Source organism: Symphalangus syndactylus, chromosome 19 (assembly GCF_028878055.3).
Source record: "Symphalangus syndactylus isolate Jambi chromosome 19, NHGRI_mSymSyn1-v2.1_pri, whole genome shotgun sequence".
Taxonomy (NCBI): Eukaryota; Metazoa; Chordata; class Mammalia; order Primates; family Hylobatidae; genus Symphalangus; species Symphalangus syndactylus.
The window spans coordinates 10,896,995-10,919,471 of record NC_072434.2 but is presented as its reverse complement, the minus strand read 5'-3'; the positions used below and the strand labels follow the sequence as shown (position 1 = coordinate 10,919,471).

General features: G+C 39.8%; 2 protein-coding genes across 8 annotated transcripts in view; one reads left to right on the top strand and one right to left on the bottom strand.

Moving 5' to 3' along the window:
• PPP2R5A (protein phosphatase 2 regulatory subunit B'alpha) overlaps positions 1-6,050 on the top strand; it is a 77,316-nt gene extending 71,266 nt beyond the window's left edge. For both annotated transcript variants that reach the window (XM_055234972.2, XM_055234974.2), the window contains exons 9-13: positions 1,110-1,160; positions 1,431-1,550; positions 1,642-1,769; positions 2,879-2,980; positions 4,825-6,050. In XM_055234972.2, coding sequence (XP_055090947.1) covers positions 1,110-1,160; positions 1,431-1,550; positions 1,642-1,769; positions 2,879-2,980; positions 4,825-4,957 — 534 coding nt within the window. In that variant the 3' untranslated portion in view covers positions 4,958-6,050. The remainder of the gene's footprint in view (positions 1-1,109; positions 1,161-1,430; positions 1,551-1,641; positions 1,770-2,878; positions 2,981-4,824) is intronic.
• Positions 6,051-8,653: 2,603 nt separating this feature from the next.
• The window catches only part of PACC1 (proton activated chloride channel 1), a 70,314-nt gene continuing 56,490 nt past the window's right edge, over positions 8,654-22,477 (bottom strand). For 5 of the 6 annotated variants that reach the window (XM_055233481.2, XM_055233480.2, XM_055233483.2 and 2 more), the window contains 2 exons: positions 20,244-20,351; positions 8,654-9,538 (listed from right to left, as the gene is read on the bottom strand). In XM_055233481.2, the coding sequence (XP_055089456.1) occupies positions 9,377-9,538; positions 20,244-20,351 (270 nt within the window). In that variant the 3' untranslated portion in view covers positions 8,654-9,376. Of the gene's footprint in view, positions 9,539-20,239; positions 20,352-22,477 lie in introns of those variants that run through there. The other variant, XM_063613159.1, reaches the window with a different exon arrangement.

Sequence of the window (22,477 nt, the reverse complement as noted above, 5' to 3'; positions counted from 1 at the left end):
CCACCAGGCCTAGATGGTTTTATAGCCTGTCTCTAATAAATCATTACGTAGAATGATTGCTGGTGGTTTCTGATAAATTCTTTTAGTTCTAGCTTACTAAATTTTTTTATCAGAATATAGTCAATTAAAAATGTCAAATGACTTGAAAATCTTTTAAAATGATTTTTTTTTTTTTTTATTTCCCCTTTTAACCTATGAATTGAACCATCCTGGCATTTCTGGAATAAGTTACAATTAGGCATATAGCATTCTTCTTTTGTGATTCAGTTTAATGCAAATGTTTTCAACTATGTTTATTTAAATAAATAGTCTCCACTTTGGGAGGCTGAGGCTGGTGGATCATGAGGTCAGGAGTTTAAGACCAGCCTGGCCAAGATGGTGAAACCTCTCTCTACTAAAAATACAAAAATTAGCCGGGTGTGGTGGCAGGCGCCTGTAATCCCAGCTACTCGAAAGGCTGAGGCAGAGAATTGCTTGAACCTGGGAGGCCGAGGTTGCAGTGAGCCAAGATCACACCACTGCACTCCAACCTGGGCGACAGAGTGAGACTTCATCTCAAAATAAATAAATAAATAAAAATAGTCTCTTTTGTTTCATTGTATTCTGGTTATAAAGATTGTGCTAGCCATGAAGGAGACTGAGAAGCTGTCCAGCTTTTTTTGTGCTTCATAATGGTTTAAATAACAGGAATCATGTGTTCCTTAAGGTTTCTCCCTAAAATAACCTCCCTCTCTCACCCCACCAACTTATATTTTCCTTTATTTTCTTAGAAGTAGCACATACTATTGTTTTATGTGTTTAATTGATCACTTGCATTGGTCTTCATCCATTAGAATGTAAGCTCTATGAAAACCAGAGACCTCATCTGTCCTGTACATCAGTGTGTCCCTAGCATCTAGAACAGTATCTGATACATAATAGGCACTCAGTAAATATTTGTTGAATAAATAAAATTCTAAAGCTGAGCAGAAAGTCTACTTATACACTTATATATTAAGCAATATTGATTTACTTCAGAATGAGTGTTGATATAATCACAGCTATGGAAAATACCTTGGGACTAACTAGCTTCATTGTTAAATTCATGCTAAACTTTTTCTTTTTCACAGGTGATCAGAGGACTGCTGAAATTTTGGCCAAAAACCTGCAGTCAGAAAGAGGTGGGTTGTGTTCACTAAATGTAGTGCATTTTACTAGAACTTGTCGATCCCAGGGCTATAAACCATGCTTCTCTGGGCTGGCTGTATTGCTGGTGCTAAAGAGCGGGAGATGTACACAGACTTGGTAGAAGACCTGTGCTATAGGAAACTCTGTGCCATCCAGACATTTTTTTGCCCATTGTATACTATGCAGATTAACCTTCTCATTTGTATGGTTTCTGTATTAGTTTCACATAATTTATCATGTTTCTTAAAATTTTTTTAACCTAGGTGATGTTTTTAGGAGAAATTGAAGAAATCTTAGATGTCATTGAACCAACACAGTTCAAAAAAATTGAAGAGCCACTTTTCAAGCAGATATCCAAGTGCGTGTCCAGTTCTCATTTTCAGGTATGATGTGTTCAGTGAGGACCTTACTTTACACTAGTATTTCTTTCCTATTTATTTTAGTTTTGACATTTCTCTAAATGTCTATTTTTAGGTTGCAGAAAGGGCATTGTACTTCTGGAATAATGAATATATTCTTAGTTTGATTGAGGAGAACATTGATAAAATTCTGCCAATTATGTTTGCCAGTTTGTACAAAATTTCCAAAGAACACTGGAATCCGTAAGTATCTTTCATATAGGTTGTATTTTTCTTTTTCTTTTTTTTTTTTTTAAACCTTTTTGTCATTGATTTCCTAACTCATACCTGAAACCTATTACAGATTTGGAAGTTACTCCAAGATTAACATCAGTTGTATTCTATTCTGTATTTTATATACATATATACCTTTATCAAGTTATAAATGTGTGTGTGTGTTCTTCAGTGTGTGGTCTTAATGTCAATTTATTTTTAAAATTTTTTTAGAGACAGAGTCTTGCTCTGTTGCCCAGGCCGGAGTGCAGTGGTGCGATCATAGCTCCCTGTAGCCTCAAACCCCTGGGTTCACGCAGTCCTCTTTCCTCAGCCTCCCAAGTAGCTAGGACCACAGGTGTGCACCACCATACCCAGCGAATTTTTATTTTTATTTTTTTGGACAGTTGAAGTCTCACTATATTGCCCAGGCTGGAGTGAAACTCCTGGGCTCAAGTGATCATCTCACTTTGGCCTCCCAAAGTGCTGAGATTGTAGGCATGAACCACTGCGCCCAGCCTTCATGTCAGTTTAAAATTGCAAATCTCCCTGGAGGTTGTGGTCAAACCCTCTTGGGGAGACCAACTGAACATTTGCAGAGGATGCACAAACTACTCCGTTAATGCAGAGTGTGTTGGTCTGCTGTCAGTGTATAGTCTCACCTCTATAAATGGCACTGTCCCAGGGGAAAACTGAAGAGCTAAGGGTAATATATTCTAACTTCTTTAACATCCTTATCCGGCTTTCTACTTTCCTTGTAAGTTTTGGTAATTGGATCTTTTTCATCTTCTTTTAATGTTGTTACTCAGGATTTCAGCCATGAGACTGTAAAGCGGAAATGAAGATAACTATAGTGAACATTTTTAACTAGAGTTTAATGTAAGCATGATAAAGTGGAAAAGATTTAAGTTTTCTTAGACTGTCTCTACCACCACTTGCTGTATGACCTTGAGCATATTACAAACCTCTTGAGCCTGTTTTATCATCTCTAAAATGGATTAAATGAATCAGCCAACCTGTAACCCATTTTAGAGACCATAGTGTTACATTTCCTCTCGTTAGCAGTATCGTAACTCAGGACTGGCTCATTTTCATTTCAGGACCATTGTAGCACTGGTGTATAATGTGCTGAAAACCCTCATGGAAATGAATGGCAAGCTTTTCGATGACCTTACTAGCTCATACAAAGCTGAAAGACACAGGTATTTGATATTTTGAATTACAAAATTATCTGTACATTTTATGATAGTTGAATGTGATTCAGTTCAGGAAGGCATCTTCTCTCAGTTCAGATTTTCATATTTAAGAAGTTAATTACCTTATAGTAAACATTACAGTGTGAAAGTCTCTTAACATGTAAGTCATTTCCAGATAAACTAGCCCCAGTATTTTTATAATTTGTTAAAGCAGAAAAAGCAGTAACATTTATTTTTGAGGGTAGTTACATAATTTACTTCCTGTAATGGTTAGATTATGATTTTAATGTGGATCATAAATCCTGTTTATCTCATTCTGAGCCTTAGATTTCCTCAGTCTGTTAGCATCTGCATCTGAAATTTATGCTGAATTTTAAATATCAATTTGTACAATTTGATTTTTTATCCATGCATTTACGAAAATCCTTTTTGTCCACCTGGGCTTCCAGAGTGAGCTTTACTTTTCAAGTGTTGTTTGTTAGCAGTAGGTGATTCTTACGCTGTGGATTATCAGAAGGTGGTATTTTAAAGTCAGCATAGTTCTCCTTTGGGAATAGGGAAGTCACATAATGATATGGCTTAGGGTACTATTAATATGTTGTTCCTTGCAATAATACGTATTTTAGAGTATAAATGTTAGCACATACCAGCCTTTAGAAACATGGCTTAGTGATAACCTCTTTTTGAGAATTTCATAAATTACTATAAAATAATCTTTCAAGAATTACTTTCTTCTCATGTTTATTTCAAATTCAAGAAGCGCTTTCTTAAACTTAAGTGGTTAGTAACCAGTGTACCTGAGCCCACCCATTATTTGAGGATAATGGTTACCATTTACTTCTAATAAGCATATTACCTGTTCTGTTTAGAAAAGCTGATCTATTTTGACAAGTTCCTAGTTATGGTTATCTTAAAGTAGAAAATGGATAGCCTTTCTTCAAAGCCATCTAGCCCATTAATAACTAACTCAATGCATTATTTCCTTTAAGTAGCAGCATTCAGGCAGGAATAGAAATTAAGTACATGTTTTGAGCCTCAGGAAGCAATGGGAAGAAAAATAAGATGACTAGGATCATAGGAAACTTGTATTTGAAAAATAATATGTATTTCACATGACTAAGAATATAATCATTATTTCTTATCTGCATAAATCAGCAAATCCTTTAAAAGGATTTATCCTTTTAACTCATTACTGCAGAATTGTAAGCCTATGTTTTACATGTTCATGGAGCCTTTCAGAATAGACTGGTCCAAGTTATTCAGAAATGTTTTCCTCAGAACTGAAATTAAGTAGTTGAAATGACATATGAAATATTTTGACTTTCATTTTGTTCTAGAGAGAGATTACTGAAAGTAAAGTTTTCATTTGACATGTAAAAGAGGAGATAGTAAGATACAAACTGGTTAGTGGCTAGAGATGTGGCTGTTAGTGGCAAAAATGATGTGGCTTCTGCCTGGTGTGGTGAAGGAAGTGCTTCCTACTGACCTAGTGGCCAGCCCCTTCAGCCTTTTTAATAGTGATTAGACTACTACAACTGCAAGATGTTTACATGAGAAAATTAACGTGTAAGTACTTTGTTGACTATAAAGTACAGTATCATGGTAGTGATAATGTGTAGGGGACAGAAAGCAAGTAGTAACATCTAGCTGCTACAGGAGATGCACAGACTCTTCATTTAGGAGAGTGACAAGAAGAAATTAGGTGCTCCAGGTAAGTGGACTCCAAAGCTTTAGCAGAGGTCTTTAAGTGAGATGTGGGTAAGTAATGTGTTCTCCAGTAAGCTGTCAAACAGCATCTCTCTTGGGTTCTGAAGTAATTTCTGATTACAAAAATTTTGGTTTATCTACAGAGAGAAAAAGAAAGAATTGGAACGTGAAGAATTATGGAAAAAATTAGAGGAGCTAAAGCTAAAGAAAGCTCTAGAAAAACAGAATAGTGCTTACAACATGCACAGTATTCTCAGCAATACAAGTGCCGAATAAAAAAAAAGCCTCCCACCTCTGCCAGATAGGCACAGTTTTGTATGCTTTTTTGAAATATGTAAAAATTACAAAACAAACCTCATCAGTATAATATAATTAAAAGGCCAATTTTTTCTGGCAACTGTAAATGGAAAAATATATGGACTAAACGTAGCCCCGTGCTGTATCATGGCCACAGTATATTGTAACCTTTGTCTAATCATTGGATTTATTGTGTCACTTCTGAAGTTTCACAGAAACGAATGAATTTTATCATCATCTATGATATGAGTGAGATAATTATGGGAGTGGTAAGAATTATGACTTGAATTCTTCTTTGATTGTGTTGCACATAGATATGGTAGTCTGCTCTGTATATTTTTCCCTTTTATAATGTGCTTTTCACACTGCTGCAAACCTTAGTTACATCCTAGGAAAAACTACTTCCTAAAATAAAACTAAGGTATCATCCTTACCCTTCTCTTTGTCTCACCCAGAAATATGATGGGGGGAATTACCTGCCCTAACCCCTCCCTCAATAAATACATTACTGTACTCGAATTTAGGCAAAACCTTAAATCTCCAGGCTTTTTAAAGCACAAAATATAAATAAAAGCTGGGAAAGTAAACCAAAATTCTTCAGATTGTTCCTCATGAATATCCCCCTTCCTCTGCAATTCTCCAGAGTGGTAGGTAACAGATGGGTAGAGGCAGCTCAGGTGAATTACCCAGCTTGCCTCTCAATTCATTCCTCCTCTTCCTCTCAAAGGCTGAAGGCAGGGCCTTTCCAGTCCTCGCGACCTGTCCTTCACCTAGTCCCTCCTGACCCAGGGATGGAGGCTTTGAGTCCCACAGTGTGGTGATACAGAGCACTAGTTCTCACTGCCTGGCTTTATTTAAAGGAACTGCAGTAGGCTTCCTCTGTAGAGCTCTGAAAAGGTTGACTATATAGAGGTCTTGTATGTTTTTACTTGGTCAAATATTTCTCACATCTTTTGTTATCAGAGTACCATTCCAATCTCTTAACTTGCAGTTGTGTGGAAAACTGTTTTGTAATGAAAGATCTTCATTGGGGGATTGAGCAGCATTTAATAAAGTCTATGTTTGTATTTTGCCTTATGTCATCTTTGCTTCTTTTAGCTCTAAGCTTAGGCATACAGGAGAAGTCTGCCCCCCTTTTTATATACATATGTGTATTTATAGAAACTTTTAAGACAAATTGTGGGACGAAGTCTAATTTAAAAATAGGAAGATTGTGTGCCAAGGTTGAGTGTTCTAGCCCTTTACCAAAATATGTTTTACAGAATATTTGCATAAAATTCTAAGTTCTAGGATATCCTTCCATCATCCTTCATGTCCTTGTATGTTAAGAGGATGGGTTTAATTTACTTTGAAGCTAATTTTTCATAATCCATAATAAATAGCACTTTTAGGGAAGAGCAGGGAGCCTGTGGCACAGTTAGAAATCAGGTATTATTGGCTGGGTGCGGTGGCTCGCGCCTGTAATCCCAGCACTTTGGGAGGCTGAGGCGGGCCGATCACCTGAGGTCAGGAGTTCAAGACCAGCCTGGCCAACATGGTGAAACTCTGTCTCTACTAAAAATATAAAAATTAGCCATGCGTGCTGGTGGGTGCCTACAATCCCAGCTACTCAGGAGGCTGAGGCAGGAGAATCGCTTGAGCCTGCAATGACCCAAGATGCACTCCAGCCTGGGCAACAGAACAAGACTCTGTCTCAAAAAAAGAGAAAGAAATCAGACATTATTGTAATAAAGTGTTATCTGCTACTCATGTTTACTTCTGCTTTAATATTAAAAACTCTAGCACAGGGAATGCACACCACTCCCAGGTCATCATGAAAGCAGTGTACCAAAAGGAAGAGCACTAAAATTCTTTTACAACAATAGCTCATATTTTATTTTTCTCTAGTAGTAGGTATTGCGGAGTCATCTTGTCGTGGCCATCAGGTTAAGGTGTTCCTTCTAGACTCTCTACACTCCCCCAGGGTCAGCCAGTATTGCTGACAGCTGGGGGACAGCGCAGTTAAAAATGACGATCCTACACGAAACAGAAGGAAAAGGCAAGCACCTGCCTTTCCAGAAAGGGAAGGTGATGTCTAAATGTCTATTCTGTAGAAGGTTTAGGTATATTTCTTTTATTGAAGAGCAACCAGAGTAGCTTTTGACAGGTTACAGCTACTAAAGGTTTTTCTCTCTGAAAAGGTAAAAATCGTTCACTTCCTAATTATGTGCTTACATGAAAGCACATTTAATAGGTCTCTTGACTATTTTTTTTTTTTTTTTTTTGAGACAGAGTCTCACTGTGTTGCCCAGGCTGGGGTGCAGTGGCATGATCTTAGCTCACTGCAACCTCTGCCTCCTGGGTTCAAGTGATTTTCCTGCCTCAGCCTCCCAAGTAGCTGGGATTATAGGCGTGCACCACCACACCCAGCTAATTTTTGTATTTTTAGTAGACATGGGGTTTCACCATGTTAGGCTGATCTCGAACTCCTGACCTCAGGTGATCCACCCGCCTCAGCCTCCCAAAGTGGTGGGATTACAGGCGTGAGCCACCATACCCAGTAGTCTCAACTTTCTACAATATAGAGAATATAGTATGTTCGTTGAAACAAATTTTATTAGATATTTAAGTAATATTAAAGTGACTGGCCGGGCACAGTGGCTCACGCCTGTAATCACAGCACTTTGGGAGGCTGAGGCGGGTGGATTGCATGAGCTCAGGAGTTCAAGACCAGCTTGGCCAATATGGTGAAACCCTGTCTCTACTAAAAATACAAAAATTAGCCAGGCTTGGTGGCGCATGCCTGTAATCCCAGCTACTCGGGAGGCTGAGGCAGGAGAATCACCTGAACCCGGGAGGCAGAGGTTGCAGTGAGCCGAGATAGCGCTGCTGCACTCCAGCCTGGCAACAGAGTGAGTGAGACTCTGTCTCCAAAGAAAAAAAAAAAAAGAGAACGTGACATATTGTCAGACATGCTTTAAAAAAACACACCCCCCCTTCTTCACCCCCCTTTTTATCAGTACTGTTAATGTAAGCTTTTATGCCTGGCTTTGCATTTGCCCTGCAATAAAATAAGATTTTATAAAGAGACCTAGGCTAAAACTTGAATTCTAATGCTTCTGTGGAGCAGAAAAGTGGCAGGGAATATTTCTTTATACAGTTCACTTTTAATCATTCATCTAAAAAACAGTTTCTTCCCATTTAAAATGCCTAGTCATACATTTGAGTTATTCCCTTTGGATTATCGGAAGCCAGATTACAAATTTTAGGAAATGCTACCAAGTCCTCTTTGAAGCAACAGGCACATAAATAATTTAAAACTCTGGAAACAATTTTTAGAAACTTAATGTGAAAAGTAGACTTTTTTTAATGCATATTCATCTCTGTCAAAGGCTACACTAAAAGCTTTTTGACGGTCATACTGCGTGTGCCCCTTCCTCAGATGATGGGTAGTTTTGTGGACACAGTAAAGAGTCAACCCAGCTTCCTCGGGGACACCAGGTCACTCTTGCTGGACAGTTGCCATCAGTCGCCATGCCTAACAAACCCTTCCCTAGAAGCAGTTAGAACATACCTTGGGAGTCAGATCCATCCATCTTGGGAGTCCAGATTCATACTACCTTTTTGTCTTTGGAAATCACCAAATGAAAGTAATTGTGCCTGATGATTGAGCAGATATTCATATTGTCACACTCATTCCTTTTGTATTAACTTTTATTTACCTGTTAATGAAATCATCAAAATACAATGAGTAGGCACCTAGTGCTTTTGAGCGTTAATCTAAACTCATACATCAACAAACATTCTAGCCAGACAAGTAGGTGGCTAGTCAGTCCATTAAGAAACTTAATTACTAGTTTCTAGTAGCTTTAAAGTCTCATTTAACATTTAACAAATCAAAGAGCATGTCAGAGGCTGGACATCAGTGGCAGATGACGCCAAAGTCATAGGGTTTTGCCTTTGTGTACAGTGCATAGGCTCCAAAGCATGACCTGCACGTCTTGATAGTCAGGAATTTTTGGAAAAAGAAAATCACACTCTTTTGTCCACTTTTAAAAAGTGAAAAGTAGAGCCTTCATTACCCTAGTAGAGCTTAACCTAATACAATACAATGAACCAAACAGGAAGAAAGGCGGCTTCTACAAACCCTATTCAAAAGTCATTGGCCAGCTCTTTAGAAAGTTTATTAATAATTTAAATATTTAAATAACTTGTAGGTTATCCATTAGCGCTCTTCTGTTAGGCTCTACACGGCCTCTTTTGGGGCGAGGTTAGAAGTTCCAGTTTGACATGCTGTTCCTCCCAGCAACGCCCCATTTCTTCAAGTGAGTACAGGATTGTTGATAGCTCCGTTTACAAAGTGGAAGTGATGACAACTCCCACTGATGTGGACAGTTCTCTAAACAACGTGAGGTGACTTCAGCTTATGTGGCTCGTTGCCTGACCTCTTCTTTTAAGGTATCTCTTTCTAATTTTGATCATCCATTTTATACTCAGTTTGGCAAACTCTGCTGCTTTAAATAATGCCAAGAAGGCACCACAGAGAAGAGCAATTGTGTTCCACGGATTGGCAGTGATTATCTGCGAAGCAAACAGAAACAAATAGGATTACTGGTTTGCTTCAGTCTTGATTCTTTTTTTTTTGAGACGGAGTTTCACTCTTGTTGCCCAGGCTGGTGTGCAGTGGTGTGATCTCGGCTCACTGCAAGCTCCGCTTCCCGGGTTCAAGCAATTCTCCTGCCTCAGCCTCCCAAGTAGCTGGGATTACAGGCACCTGCCACCACGCCCGGCTAATTTTTTGTATGTTTAGTAGTGTCATTATCAAGAGCCCTTCCCAAATTATTGGGACTATAAGAAAAATACCTGGGTTCTGAAACTGTCATAACTCCATACTTCATTCAGACTATACTTTTAATGTCCATAGCTCAGTTTGAGAAGAAAAATACTCCTCCCTATAATAAAGTGATTCTGAAACAAAGCTGTTTTTCAGAAAAGCTCTGCACAAATAAGATAGGCAATATTTAATTTTGTGGCCTAATCCAACCATAAGTGACCTTGCTTTGAGATGAATTTCCCTAAAACTATACCCAATCCATAAGAAGGTGAGCTCTTGTTCCCATCTCATAGTTACCATAGTTTCAAGTGTTTCCTCATTTCTAGTCCAATGGCTGTCTTTCCTCCCAAACTCAGAGGAGGATTCCTGCCTCCAGGCCTCTGCTCTTATTCCCCATCTGCGATGCTTTCCTCCTGTCTAGGTTTACTCATCCTTCAAAGTCTCAGAGCTTTCCCTGACCACTAAGCTAACCCTTTCTGGACTTCAGCAGAGCTATTTATCCTATGAACGCCTTTCACAGTTACTTATGGTCTGGAACAATAATTTAAAGCAATAGGATTGTTCTCTCACTAACTCTTTAAGGCAGAGTTGTAACTCTTTAAGGCAGAGTTCTTATCTTGAATTTCTGACTTCCACAACCTGGTAAAAATAAAATACTTTTTTTTTTTTTTTTTTGAGATAGAGTCTCACTCTGTTGCCAGGCTGGAGTGCAGTGGCGCAATCTCAGCTCACTGCAACCTCCACCTCCTGGGTTCAATCTATTCTGCCTCAGCCTCCCGAGTAGCTGGGACTACAGGCACGTGCCACCACGGCCGGCTAATTTTTTGTATTTTTAGTAGAGACAGGGTTTCACCATGTTGACCAGGATGGTCTCGATCTTATGACCTCATGATCCGCCTGCTTCAGCCTCCCAAATAAAATACTTTTAAGCTCAATTTAGCAGGGTGACCTTAGTATGCACTTCAGTGTTCACATCTGAAAATGGTGATACCACCACTGTTTATATAAGACTGTTGTGAAGCTGAGTAAAGCATGGCTCGGGTACTGGGCTCCACTTGGCCCATAATAGGTACCTCATACTGAATATAGTAGGTTAACAAATGTTTTATCACACATTACACAACGAGCTGCAAGCCCTTCTCCCCAGTCTTGATTCAATAAGCCTCTGCACACCCCTCTTCATACAAAGCCTTGCCAGTCCATAATTAATAATGGTAGTAGGTAATAGCAGAGCAAGCACATCCATGTCACAGAATCCCCACCTGGGGTTGGAAGCTTACATGTTTGGGTCTTAGCTATGAAACTGTTTCCTGTGAGCCACAATCACATCAGGATATATTGTGATGACCTGAATGCCAATCAATACTAGATCTAGGCCTGGCTCTGGTGGACGGTGTGTCTTAAATGTTCCTTTAGCAAAGCTGTCCAATTATTCCTCCCCTTCCAAGATCATGAGTCAGAATTTGACATTAAAGGAGGTGGAGCCGGATGGCTAAAGAGAACCCTCCAGCGATGGTCCTCTGCAGCAACACCAAACTGAGCTATCCATGTAAGAAAGTATCCACACAAGAGCCAAGAAATCAGGTGAGAGATCACAGTATCTGGTTTAGTATAACAACAGGAAAAGACATACTGAAGACGAGTAGAAAGGAGGGTCTCACGCTGCCTACACACCCCTCCCCCAACCTTAGGCAGCGCAGCAGAGAGAATCTGTGGGCTTGGGAGAGGGAAGTGGGTCTGGGACTTTGCGTCGGAACTTCACAAGGGAAAACAGCACCAGGCAGAACTCTGAGGCCCTGATTCTAGGCTAGAGCCCGTGAAAAGAGTATCAGGCCCACCTCAGATCAGAGGGGCATCTGCCACCCCAATGGGAGGAAACCAAGTCTGGGCCCACTTTACAATAGACTAAAGTGGCCTTGGGCCCCAAATGATTTCAGTGGCAGCCAGGCCATAGCAACCACAACCCTGGTACTGCACTGGTCTGGGAGTCTGTGGGTTTGGGGTGTGATCCAGCATGGCACCAGCTGCCTCAACTCCAAGCAGTGCAGCATGGTGGAACACTCCTGCTTGGGCAAAGGAGAGGGAAGAGTACGAGGGACTTTGCCTTAGAACCTGGTACCAGCCCTGCCACAGCACCAGGAAGAATCCTGAATCCCCTAATTATAGGCCATTGCTCCCAAATGGCACTTTTAAACCCACCCTGGCCAAGAGGCAATCTGCCACCCTAGCAGGATGGACCCAAACCCCAGCCAGCTTCACCACTGGCTGACTAAAGTGGCCTTAGGCAAACCTCAGTATTGCATTGGTTTAGGAGGGAACCAGGGTGGTGCCAGCTGTGACAGCCATGGGAGTACCTGCCTTACCCCTCCCCAACTCCAGGCAACTCAGAGCAGAGAGACTCCTTCCTCTTGAGGGAAAGATAAGGGACTTTGCCTGGGAACCCCCACGGCATTCTCTCTGATCCTCCCCAAGTATATCAGGGCTGGATATCTAGAAGTCTACAAGATAGTCACAGTGTAACTTGGCTTAGACTGCCCTCTAGTGCTGCAACAGCTGCAGTGACTGACTACATGCTGAGGGAACTCATCATCAGTCACCTTTAAATTTGTAGAAAATCTACTGAAGATAGATGGGTATAAACAAGGGCAGACTGTGAAGACTGAAATAAACACCTAAGTCTTCAATGCCCATAGACAGAGGTCCACAAGCACCAGAAAAGTTCAGAGAAATACAACCTCATCAAACAGACTAAGGTGCCAGTGACCAATCCGGGAGAGACAGAGATGTGTGACCACTTAGGGAATTCAAAATAGATGTTCTGAGGAAACACCAGGAACTTCAATGAAACACGAAGACTCAATTCAGAAATTTATCAGAGAAATTCAACAGATTAAAATAATTTTTAAAAATTCAAATAGAAATCCTAGAGCTGAAAAGCACAATTAACAGACTGAAAAATGCATCAGAGTGCCTCAGACACAGAATTGATCAAGCAGAAGAATTACTGAGCTTAAAGACAAATTATTTGAAAATACACAAATAAAAAAAGAAAAGTATGAAGAACACTCACAAAGTCTAGAAAATAGCCTCAAAGGCCGGGCGCGGTGGCTCACGCTTGTAATCCCAGCACTTTGGGAGGCCGAGGCGGGCGGATCACGAGGTCAGGAGATCGAAACCATCCTGGCTAACATGGTGAAACCCCGTCTCTACTAAAAATACAAAAAATTAGCCGGGCATGGTGGCAGGCGCCTGTAGTCCCAGCTACTTGGGAGGCTGAGGCAGGAGAATGGCGTGAACCCGGGAGGCAGAGCTTGCAGTGAGCCGAGATTGCGCCACTGCACTCCAGCCTGGGCAACAGAGCAAGACTCAAAAAAAAAAAAAAAAAGAAGAGTCAATGGCCTTAAAAGGGGGGTAGAGAAAGAGATAGAGGTAGAAAGTTTATTCAAAGAAATAATAGCAGAGAACTTTCCAAACCTAGAGAAAGATATGAATATCCAGGTACATGAAGGTCTAGAGAAGGATATGAATATCCAGGTACAATAAGGTCAAAGAACACTAAGTAGATTCAACCCAAGTCTCAAAGGTCAAAGCAAAGAGAGGATCCTAAAGCAGTAAGAAAAAAGCAGCAGACAAGATAAAGGAGCTCTGATACATCTGGCAGCAGACTTCTTAGTAGAAACCTTAACGTGTCAGGAGGAAGTGGGACGACATATTCAAAGTGCTTAAGGGGGAAGAAAAAAAAAAAACTGCCAACTGAGAATACTGTACCCAGCAAAGCTACTGATGCCTTCAAACACGAAGTAGAAATACTTTTCCAGACAAAATCTGAGGAAATTCATCACCACCAGAACTCTCTTATGAGAAAATCTAAAGGCAGTTCCTTAATCTGAAATAAAAGAACACTAACATGCAACAAGAAACCATCTGAAGGTATAAAACTCACTGGTAAAAGTAAGCATACAGACAAATTCAGAATCCTGTAATACTGTAACTGTGGTGTGTAAACCATTCATATCTTTAGTATGAAGACTAAAAGACAGATCAAAAATAAGAACTACAACAATTTGTTAAGAGACAGGCATACAGGCCAGGCACGGTGGCTCATGACTGTAATCCCAGCACTTTGGGAGGCCGAGGCGGGCAGATCACAAGGTCATGAGATCGAGACCATCCTGGCTAACATGGTGAAACCCCGTCTCTACTAAAAATACAAAAAATTAGCCGGGTGTGGTGGCGGGCGCTTGTAGTCCCAGCTACTCGGGAGGCTGAGGCAGGAGAATGGCGTGAACCTGGGAGCTTGCAGTGAGCTGAGATCAGGCCACTGCACTCCAGCCTGGGCGACAGGGTGAGACTCCGTCTCAAAAAAAAAAAAGAGACAGGCAAAACAAAAATATAAATAGATATAATAAAAAGTCAAAATGTCAGGAGTATGGAGTTGAAGTGTAGTTTTAAAAGTTTTTTGTTTCTTTGTGATCAAAGTTAAGTTGTCCTCAATTTAAAATAACTTGTTTTAACTGCAAGATGTTTTTTAGAAGCCTCATGGTAACCATAAAGCAAAAACCTATAATGGATATAATAAAAATAAAAAGTAAGGAATTTAAAGAGATAATCATTTATCCACAAAGACAGTAAGAAGAAAGAATGAAGTTACAAAACCAAAACACAAAAAACAAAATAGCCGTAGTAAGTCCTTCTCTGTCAGTAATAATACTGAATGTAAATGGACCAAATTCTTAAGACATAGTTGCTGAATTTATTAAAAAACAAGACCCAACGGTATGCTGCCATACAGCATATAGTTCACCTGTAAAGACACACAGATTGAAAGTGAAGAGATAGGCCAGGCGTGATGGCTTATGCCTATAATCCCAGCACTTTGGGAGGCCAAGGTGGGCAGATTGCTTGAGGTCAGGAGGAGTTTGAGACCAGCCTGGTCAACATGGCGAAATCCTGTCTCTACTAAAAATACAAAAATGAGCCAGGTGTGGTGGCACATGCCTGTAATCTCAGCTACTCAGGAGCCTGAGGCAGCAGAATCACTTGAACCTAGGAGGTGGAGGTTGCAGTGAGCCAAGATCATGCCACTGCACTCCAGCCTGGGTGAGAGAGCAAGACCCTGTCTCAGGGAAAAAAAAAAAAAAGTGAAGGGATAGAAAAAGACATCCCACACAAATGTAAATAAAAAAACAGGTTTAACTATACCTGTAACAGATAAAATAGACTTCAAGTCAAAAACTGGAAAAAGAGACAAAGATCATTATGTAATGATGAGGGAGTCAATTCAACAAGAAGATACAACAACTGTAATATGTATGCATCCAGTATCATCAGAGAAACCAAATATATAAAGCAAATATTAATAGATCTAAAGGGAGAGACAGACTGCAATATAATAATAGTAGGGGACATCAACGTCCTACTCACAAAAATGGACAGATTATCTAGACAGAAAATCAACAAACAAACATGGGATTTAAACTATACTCTAGACCAAATGGACCTAACTGACATTTACAAAACATTTCATCCGGCCAGGCACGGTGGCTCACGCCTGTAATCCCAGCACTTTGGGAGGCCGAGGCAGGCAGATCAGGAGGTCAGGTGATCGAGACCATCCTGGCTAACACAGTGAAACCCTGTCTCTACTAAAAAATACAAAAAAAAATTAGCCAGTTGTGGTGGCAGGCGTCTGTAGTCCCAGCTACTCGGGAGGCTGAGGCAGGAGAATGTCATGAACCCGGGAGGCGGAGCTTGCAGTGAGCCAAGTTCGCGCCACTGCACTCCAGCCTGGGCGACAGAGCGAGACTCCATCTCAAAACTCCAACTGCTACAGAATATACATTTTTCTCATCAGCACATGGAACATTCTCCAGGGGAGACCATATGTTTGGGCCACAGAACAAGTCTCAACTAATTCAGAAAAATCTAAATCATATTAAGTATCTTGTCTGACCACAGTGGAATAAAACTAGAAATCAATAATGAGGAATTCTGGAAACTGTACAAATACATGGAAATTAAACATGATGCTCCTTAGTGACCAAAGGTCAATGAAGAAATTAGGAAGGAAATTTTAACATTTATTGAACAAATGAAAATGGAAACAATATACCAAAGCCTATGAGATACAGCAAAAGCAGTACTAAGAGGGAAGTTTATAATAAATGCCTACATCAAAAAAAGTAGAGATTTCAAATAAGCTAATGATCACCTCAAAGAACTAGAAAAGAACAAACCCAAATTTATCAGAATAATAATGATCAGAGCAGAAATAAATGAAACTGAAACTTAAATGAAAAGTTAGCTGTTTGAGGCCAGGCGTGGTGGCTCACACCTGTAATCCCAACACTTTGGGAGGCTGAGGCAGGCAGATCACAAGGTCAAGAGATCAAGACCATCCCGGCCAAAATGGTGAAACCCGTCTCTACTAAAAATACAAAAATTGGCTGGGCATGGTGGCGGGCGCCTGTAGTCCCAGCTACCTCAGAGGCTGAGGCAGAAGAATCGTTTGAACCCAGGAGGTGAGCCAAGATCACAACTGCACTCCAGCCTTGTGATAGAGCAAGACTCCGTTTCAAAAAAAAAAAAAAAGAAAGAAAAGTTAGTTGTTTGAGAAGTTAAACAAAATCTATCTAAGAAAAATAGAATGAAGACCCAAATGAATAAAATCAGACCAAAATAAAAGACATTACAATAGATGCCACAGTAATATAAAGGATCATTAGAGACTTAATGAAAAACTATATGCCAATAAAGGAAAACCTAAAAGAAGTGGAAAAATTCCTGGATGCATAGTCTACCAAGATTGAACCATGAAGAAACAGAAAACCTGAACAGACCAATATGAGTAACAAGATAGAAGCAGTAATAAAAGAAAAGCCCAGCACCTGATGGCTTCATTGCTAAATTCTATCTAACATTAAAAAAAAATCAATAGCAATTCTACTCAAACTATTCCAAAAAATTGAAGAATATTTCCAAACTCGGTTCTGCAAGGCCAGCATTACCCTGATACCAAAACAAGACAAAGACACAACAAAAAATGAAAACTACAGGCCAATATTTCTGATGAACACAGATGCAAAAGTCCTCAACAAAATATCAGCCAACCAAATTCAATAATACATTAAAAAGATCATTCACCATCATCAAGTGGGATCCATCCCAGAGATGCAAGGATGATTCGACATATGCAAACCAATAAATGTAATACATCACATTAACAGAATCAAGAACAAAAATCATGTAATCATTTCAATAGATGGTAAAAAAGCATTTAATAAAATTCAACATACTATCATGATAGAAACTCTCAATGTGCCGGATATGGTGGCTCACTCCTGTAATCCCAGCACTTTGAGAGGCCGAGGCGGGCAGATCACTTGAGGTCAGGAGTTTAAGACCAGCCTGGCCAACATGGCAAAACCTCACCTCCACTAAAAATACAAAAATTAGTTGGGCATGGTGATGTGCACGTGTAGTCGTCCCAGCTACCAGCTACTCAGGAGGCTGAAGCACAAGAATCATTTGAACCTGGGAGGCAGGGGTTGTAGTGAGCTGAGATCATGCCACTGCACTCCAGCCTGTGAGACAGAATGAAACTGTGTCAAAAAAAAAAAAAAAAAAAGAAAAGAAAATCTCAACAAACTGAGTATAGAAAGAACATACCTAAAAACAATAAGGCCATACATGACAAACCCACAGCTAATATCATATGGGGAAAAACTGAAACTCTTCTAAGATCTGGAATAAGACAAGGATGCCTACTTTCATTATTTTTGTTCAACATAATACTGGAAGTCCTAGCCAGAGCAATTAGGCAAGAGAAAGAAATAAAGGGCATCCGAACTGAAAAGAAGTCAAACTGTCTTTGTTTGAGGATGATATGATCTTACATTTTGAAAAACCTAAACACGCCATCAAAAAACTGGTAGAACTGATAAATTCAGTAAAGTCACAGGATACAAAATCAACACATCCAAATCAGGAATATTTCTATATGCTAACAGCGAACAATCTAAAAAACTTACAGCAATGCAAGAATAAAATAAATCAAAAAGAGAGCAATCCCATTTACAATAGGTATAAAAATATAAAATACCTAGGAATAAATTTAACCAAAGAAGTAAAAAATCTCTATAATGAAAACTGTAAAATAGGGATGAAAAAATTGAACAGGACACAAAAAATGTAAAAATATCCTATGGTTCATGGATTGGAAGAACTAGCATAATGTCCACACTACCCAAAGTAATCTACAAATTGAATGCAATTCCTATAAAATACCAATGACATTCTTTACAGAAGTAGAAAAAAAATCCTAAATTTTGTATGGAACCACAGAAAACCCCAGATAGCCAAACCAATCCTGGGCAAAAAGAACAAAGCTGAAGGCATCACACTACCTGACTTCAAAATATATTACAAAGTTATAGTAAACAAAGCAGCATGGTATTGGTATAAAAACAGACACATAGACCAATGGAACAGAACAGAGAATCTAGAAATAAATCCATGTATATGCAACCAACTCATTTTGACAAAGGCACCAAGAAAATATAATTGGGAAAGGACGATCTCTTCAATAAATGGTGCTGGGAAAATTGGATATTCATATGCAGAAGAAATGAAACTAGACCCCTATCTCTTACTATATAGAAAAATCCAGTCAAAATAGATTAAAGACTCTAATCTAAGACTTGAAATTATAAAACTAGAAGAAAACACTGGGATAATGCTTTAGGACATTGGTCTGGACAAAGATCTCTTTGGTAAGACCTCAAAAGCACAGGCAACAAAGGCGAAAACAGAAAAATGGGATTACATTAAGCTAAAAAGCTTCTGTACAGCAAAGGAAACAATCAACAAAGTTAAGAGACAACCTACAGAATAACAGAAATTATTTGCAAACTATGCATCCAACAAGGGATTAGTAACAAGAATATATAAGGAACTCAAACAACTCAATAGCAAAAAAAGCCAAATAATCCAATTTTAAAATGGGCAAGAGATCTGAATAGAGATTTATCCCAAAAGATGACATTCAAATGGCCAAAAGGCATATGAAAATATGCTCAACAACACTAATCAATCAGGGAAATGCAAACCAAATCCAAAATAAGGTTATCACCTCCCCTCAGTTAAAATGACCACTATCAAAAAGACAGTAAGTAACAGATGCTGGTGAAGATGTGGAAAAAGGGGAATGCTTGTACACTGTTGGCGGGAATGTAATAATTTACATTATTAAAGTCACTATGAAAAAACCGTATGGAGGTTCCTCAAAAAGCTAAAACTAGAACTACCATATGATCTAGCAATCTCATTGCTGGGTGCATATCCAAAAGAAAGGAAATCAAAAAAGAAAAGAAAAAAAAAAGAAAGGAAATGAGTGTATCAAAGAGATAGCCGCACTCCCATGTTTACTGTAGCACTATTCACAACAGCCAAGATATGGAATCAACTCAAGTGTCCATGAACACTTAGGATGAATGGATAAGGAAAATGTGGTATATATATATATATAAAACACTGGAATATTATTCAGCCATTAAAGAATGAAATCCTGTCATTTGTAGCAAAACGAACGAAACTGGAGAACATTATGTTAAGTGAAATAAGCCAGGCACAGAAAAACAAATATCACCCGTTCTCACTCATGTAGGAGCTAAAAAAAATGAGTCTCATGGAGGCAGTGAGTAAAATGGTGGTTACCAGAGGCTGGGAAGGGTTGGAGGAAGCAGGAGATGAAGAGAAATTGGTTAATGGGTACAAAAATACAGTAAGATAGATGACATGATAGTAGAGTAGAGCAATTATAGTTAACAAGAATGTATTATATATTTCAAAAGAGCTAGAAGAATGTTCCCAATGCAAGGAAATTATAAATGTTTGAGATGATGGATAACCCAGCTACCCTGATTTTTTATCATTAGACTTTGTCTGCATATATCAAAATATTGCATGTACCACATAAATATGTACATTATGTATCAATTTTTTTAAAACATGGCATTAATTAATGCTTTGTTAATATTTTATTTGTACCATTCTGTTCTTACTACAAGTAGTATTTATCCTACAGGGAACCATTAAGAAAAATAATAACTTGCAACTGCAGTAACCTGTATAGTGGTAACTTAATGCTTTCTACTCAATTTATTCAATGAACATTATTACTAAGCAGCTACTCTGCGCTAAGCACTCCACTATATCCCAGATAAATTATGGTGAACAAAATGAAAGTCCCCCTCCTTTACAGAGAAAGTCTAGTGATGAAGACAAGACCAAACACAAAGAATACATAACATTGATGTCATAAATATAAATTACAGGCTGATTTGTGCTATGAAAAAAGATGAAGACAGGTAGGTAGACTTACCAGTCTACAAGAATGAGCCAAAATGCTTCAGGGCAGGGGGTTTTGCTATCATAATCTTAAATAATACTCACATCTTGGACTTTCTGGATGAAAGGATCTTTCCATTCAAAGACCACAAAAAACAACTGAGCACTTTTTTCGGCAGCTGGCCTCTGGTCAATGTAGTTAACCACACTTGTCTAGGTATGGAGGAGAGAAAGCAGTGTTACCACCTCTGTGTGCCCTTCCCTCGCCTGTGCCCAGGGAAAGGAGAGAGAGTAGGCAGGGGATCATAGTCTGTGGTTCTCCTCACACTATCTTTTGGAGAGAGACTGGCAAAAATCTCATATATACAAGATCCTGACATTGGTAGCAAAGCCAAGGCTTTACCTTGGTTTCCACAGTTCTCTGGGGAAATGGGATCTGTGATTTACAATAGGTGTTGGATTGTCACTGAAATTTGTCACTAGGTATCTGTACTCACAATTAAACCATATTCAGGCCAGGCATGTTGGCTCACATCTGTAATCCCAACACTTTGGGAGGCCGAGCCACGTAGATCACCTGAGGTCAGGAGTTTGAGACCAGCCTGGTCAACACGGTTAAGCCCCGTCTCTACTGAAAATACAAAAATTAGCTGGGTGTGGTGGTGGGCGCCTGTAATCCCAGCTACTCAGGAGGCTGAGCAGGAGAATCGCTTGAATCTGGGAGGCAGAGGTTGCAGTGAGCCAAAATTGCACCACTGCACTCCAGCCTGGGGGACACAGCAAGACTCTGTCTCCAAAAAAAATAAAATATTAAAAATAAACCATATTCAAACTACCATGTAAGACTCACAATTAAAAGCAATAAAAATTCCAAATTTCAAAATACTTGGTTTTCAGATCAAGTATTTGTCTGAACTTTCAACCCTTGTTTCAACCCTTCAAGTTTACAGGGATAAAGCACAGCTGCATAGATCCACACAGCTGAGCATTCCCTGTAAATACTTAGTAGGTGTGCTTGGTGAGATCTGGTTGTCAATTACTAAAGAGGCTGTGTGGTGTAACGGAGAGCAGACAGGTAAAAAGGCAGAAACCAGCTCCACCCAGAGGCTCGGATCCATCATCGAAGCTGAGCCTCAGGTTTGCCACCCACAAAGTTGAACAAAATGCCTACGTCAGTACAGTATAGGGGCATACCTATGTGAGAGCACTCTAAACTCTAAAATGTGATTTTAAAACACATTTTTTAGTTTTGCTCAAAAGAGCTCATAACGCCAACAAAAGACTTCCAATTTAGACAGTAATAAAAGATGCTAAAATTTCTTAAATGTACAGGTTCACTAGAGTTTTCACCCTTTGGTTTCGGATCACAGTGGGAGCTACTAGAAGAGCCAGAGTAGACGGGGGTGAACTTAATTGTCAGGTAAGTGAACACAGTCTCCTTCCTCAGAGCTGCTGTGGGGCCAGATAAGAAAGGGCTTGAATTTCTTGGAGCAAATTTGGAGGTAAAAATCTGGGAGATGACAGTTATCTTACAAAACAGGAAGATTTTAAGGTCCAGTCACCAGGAGGGGTTGTCACTTCCCAAGGTGGGAAAAATAGCCTTGCTTCCTTGAAGAAAACTGGCTTTGAGCCTCTTCCAAGTATCCAGCCTGGACTAGTCTGAGGAGCTAGGGCTCATGAAAGGGCCCTGTTTAAGACTAACCCAAGACAGTCCTCTCCGGCCTAACTTCTGGCCAGTGATGGCCTAGTTGGCTGGAGTGTGTCCTTCTGCTCCAGATGAGCATCCCGAGCCACTGGGATACAGGAGGAAAAGACTAGCTTTTTTTAGTATTTATTTTTATCTCGTCCTTTTAACATTTCTATTTTTGAATGTTTAAAGTGTATATAACACTAAGATAATAATAGTATATCACCTGCAAAGTTATATGTATATAGAGTTTATGATCAAAAAGTTTTTACTAATGGGAAATGTGATCAAAAAGCTTTCAGCCCACTGGCCTAGCAGCCAGGAGATACACCTGGCATCTCTTGCTGTGACACCTGTGAGAGCTGAAGATGACCTTAGGAAAAGGATCAACATGCACACTTGGGACCACTGTGTCTAGTCTCTCTTCCCTGCAAATAATCAATCTGCTAGGCCACTGCCAGCCCCTCACAGTGCTGCTAGATGCAGGGCATCAGACACGGCTGGGTGAGTTACTGACCTCTCTGCAAGCCACAATGATCTCTGCCCCACACATGCATTCCGTGAGGACTGGCCGGTATGTGTGCTGCCTGCAGAAGCACACACAGACTCCCTGGCATAGCATATGAAGCCCTCCATGGGGGTCCCTTCTCAT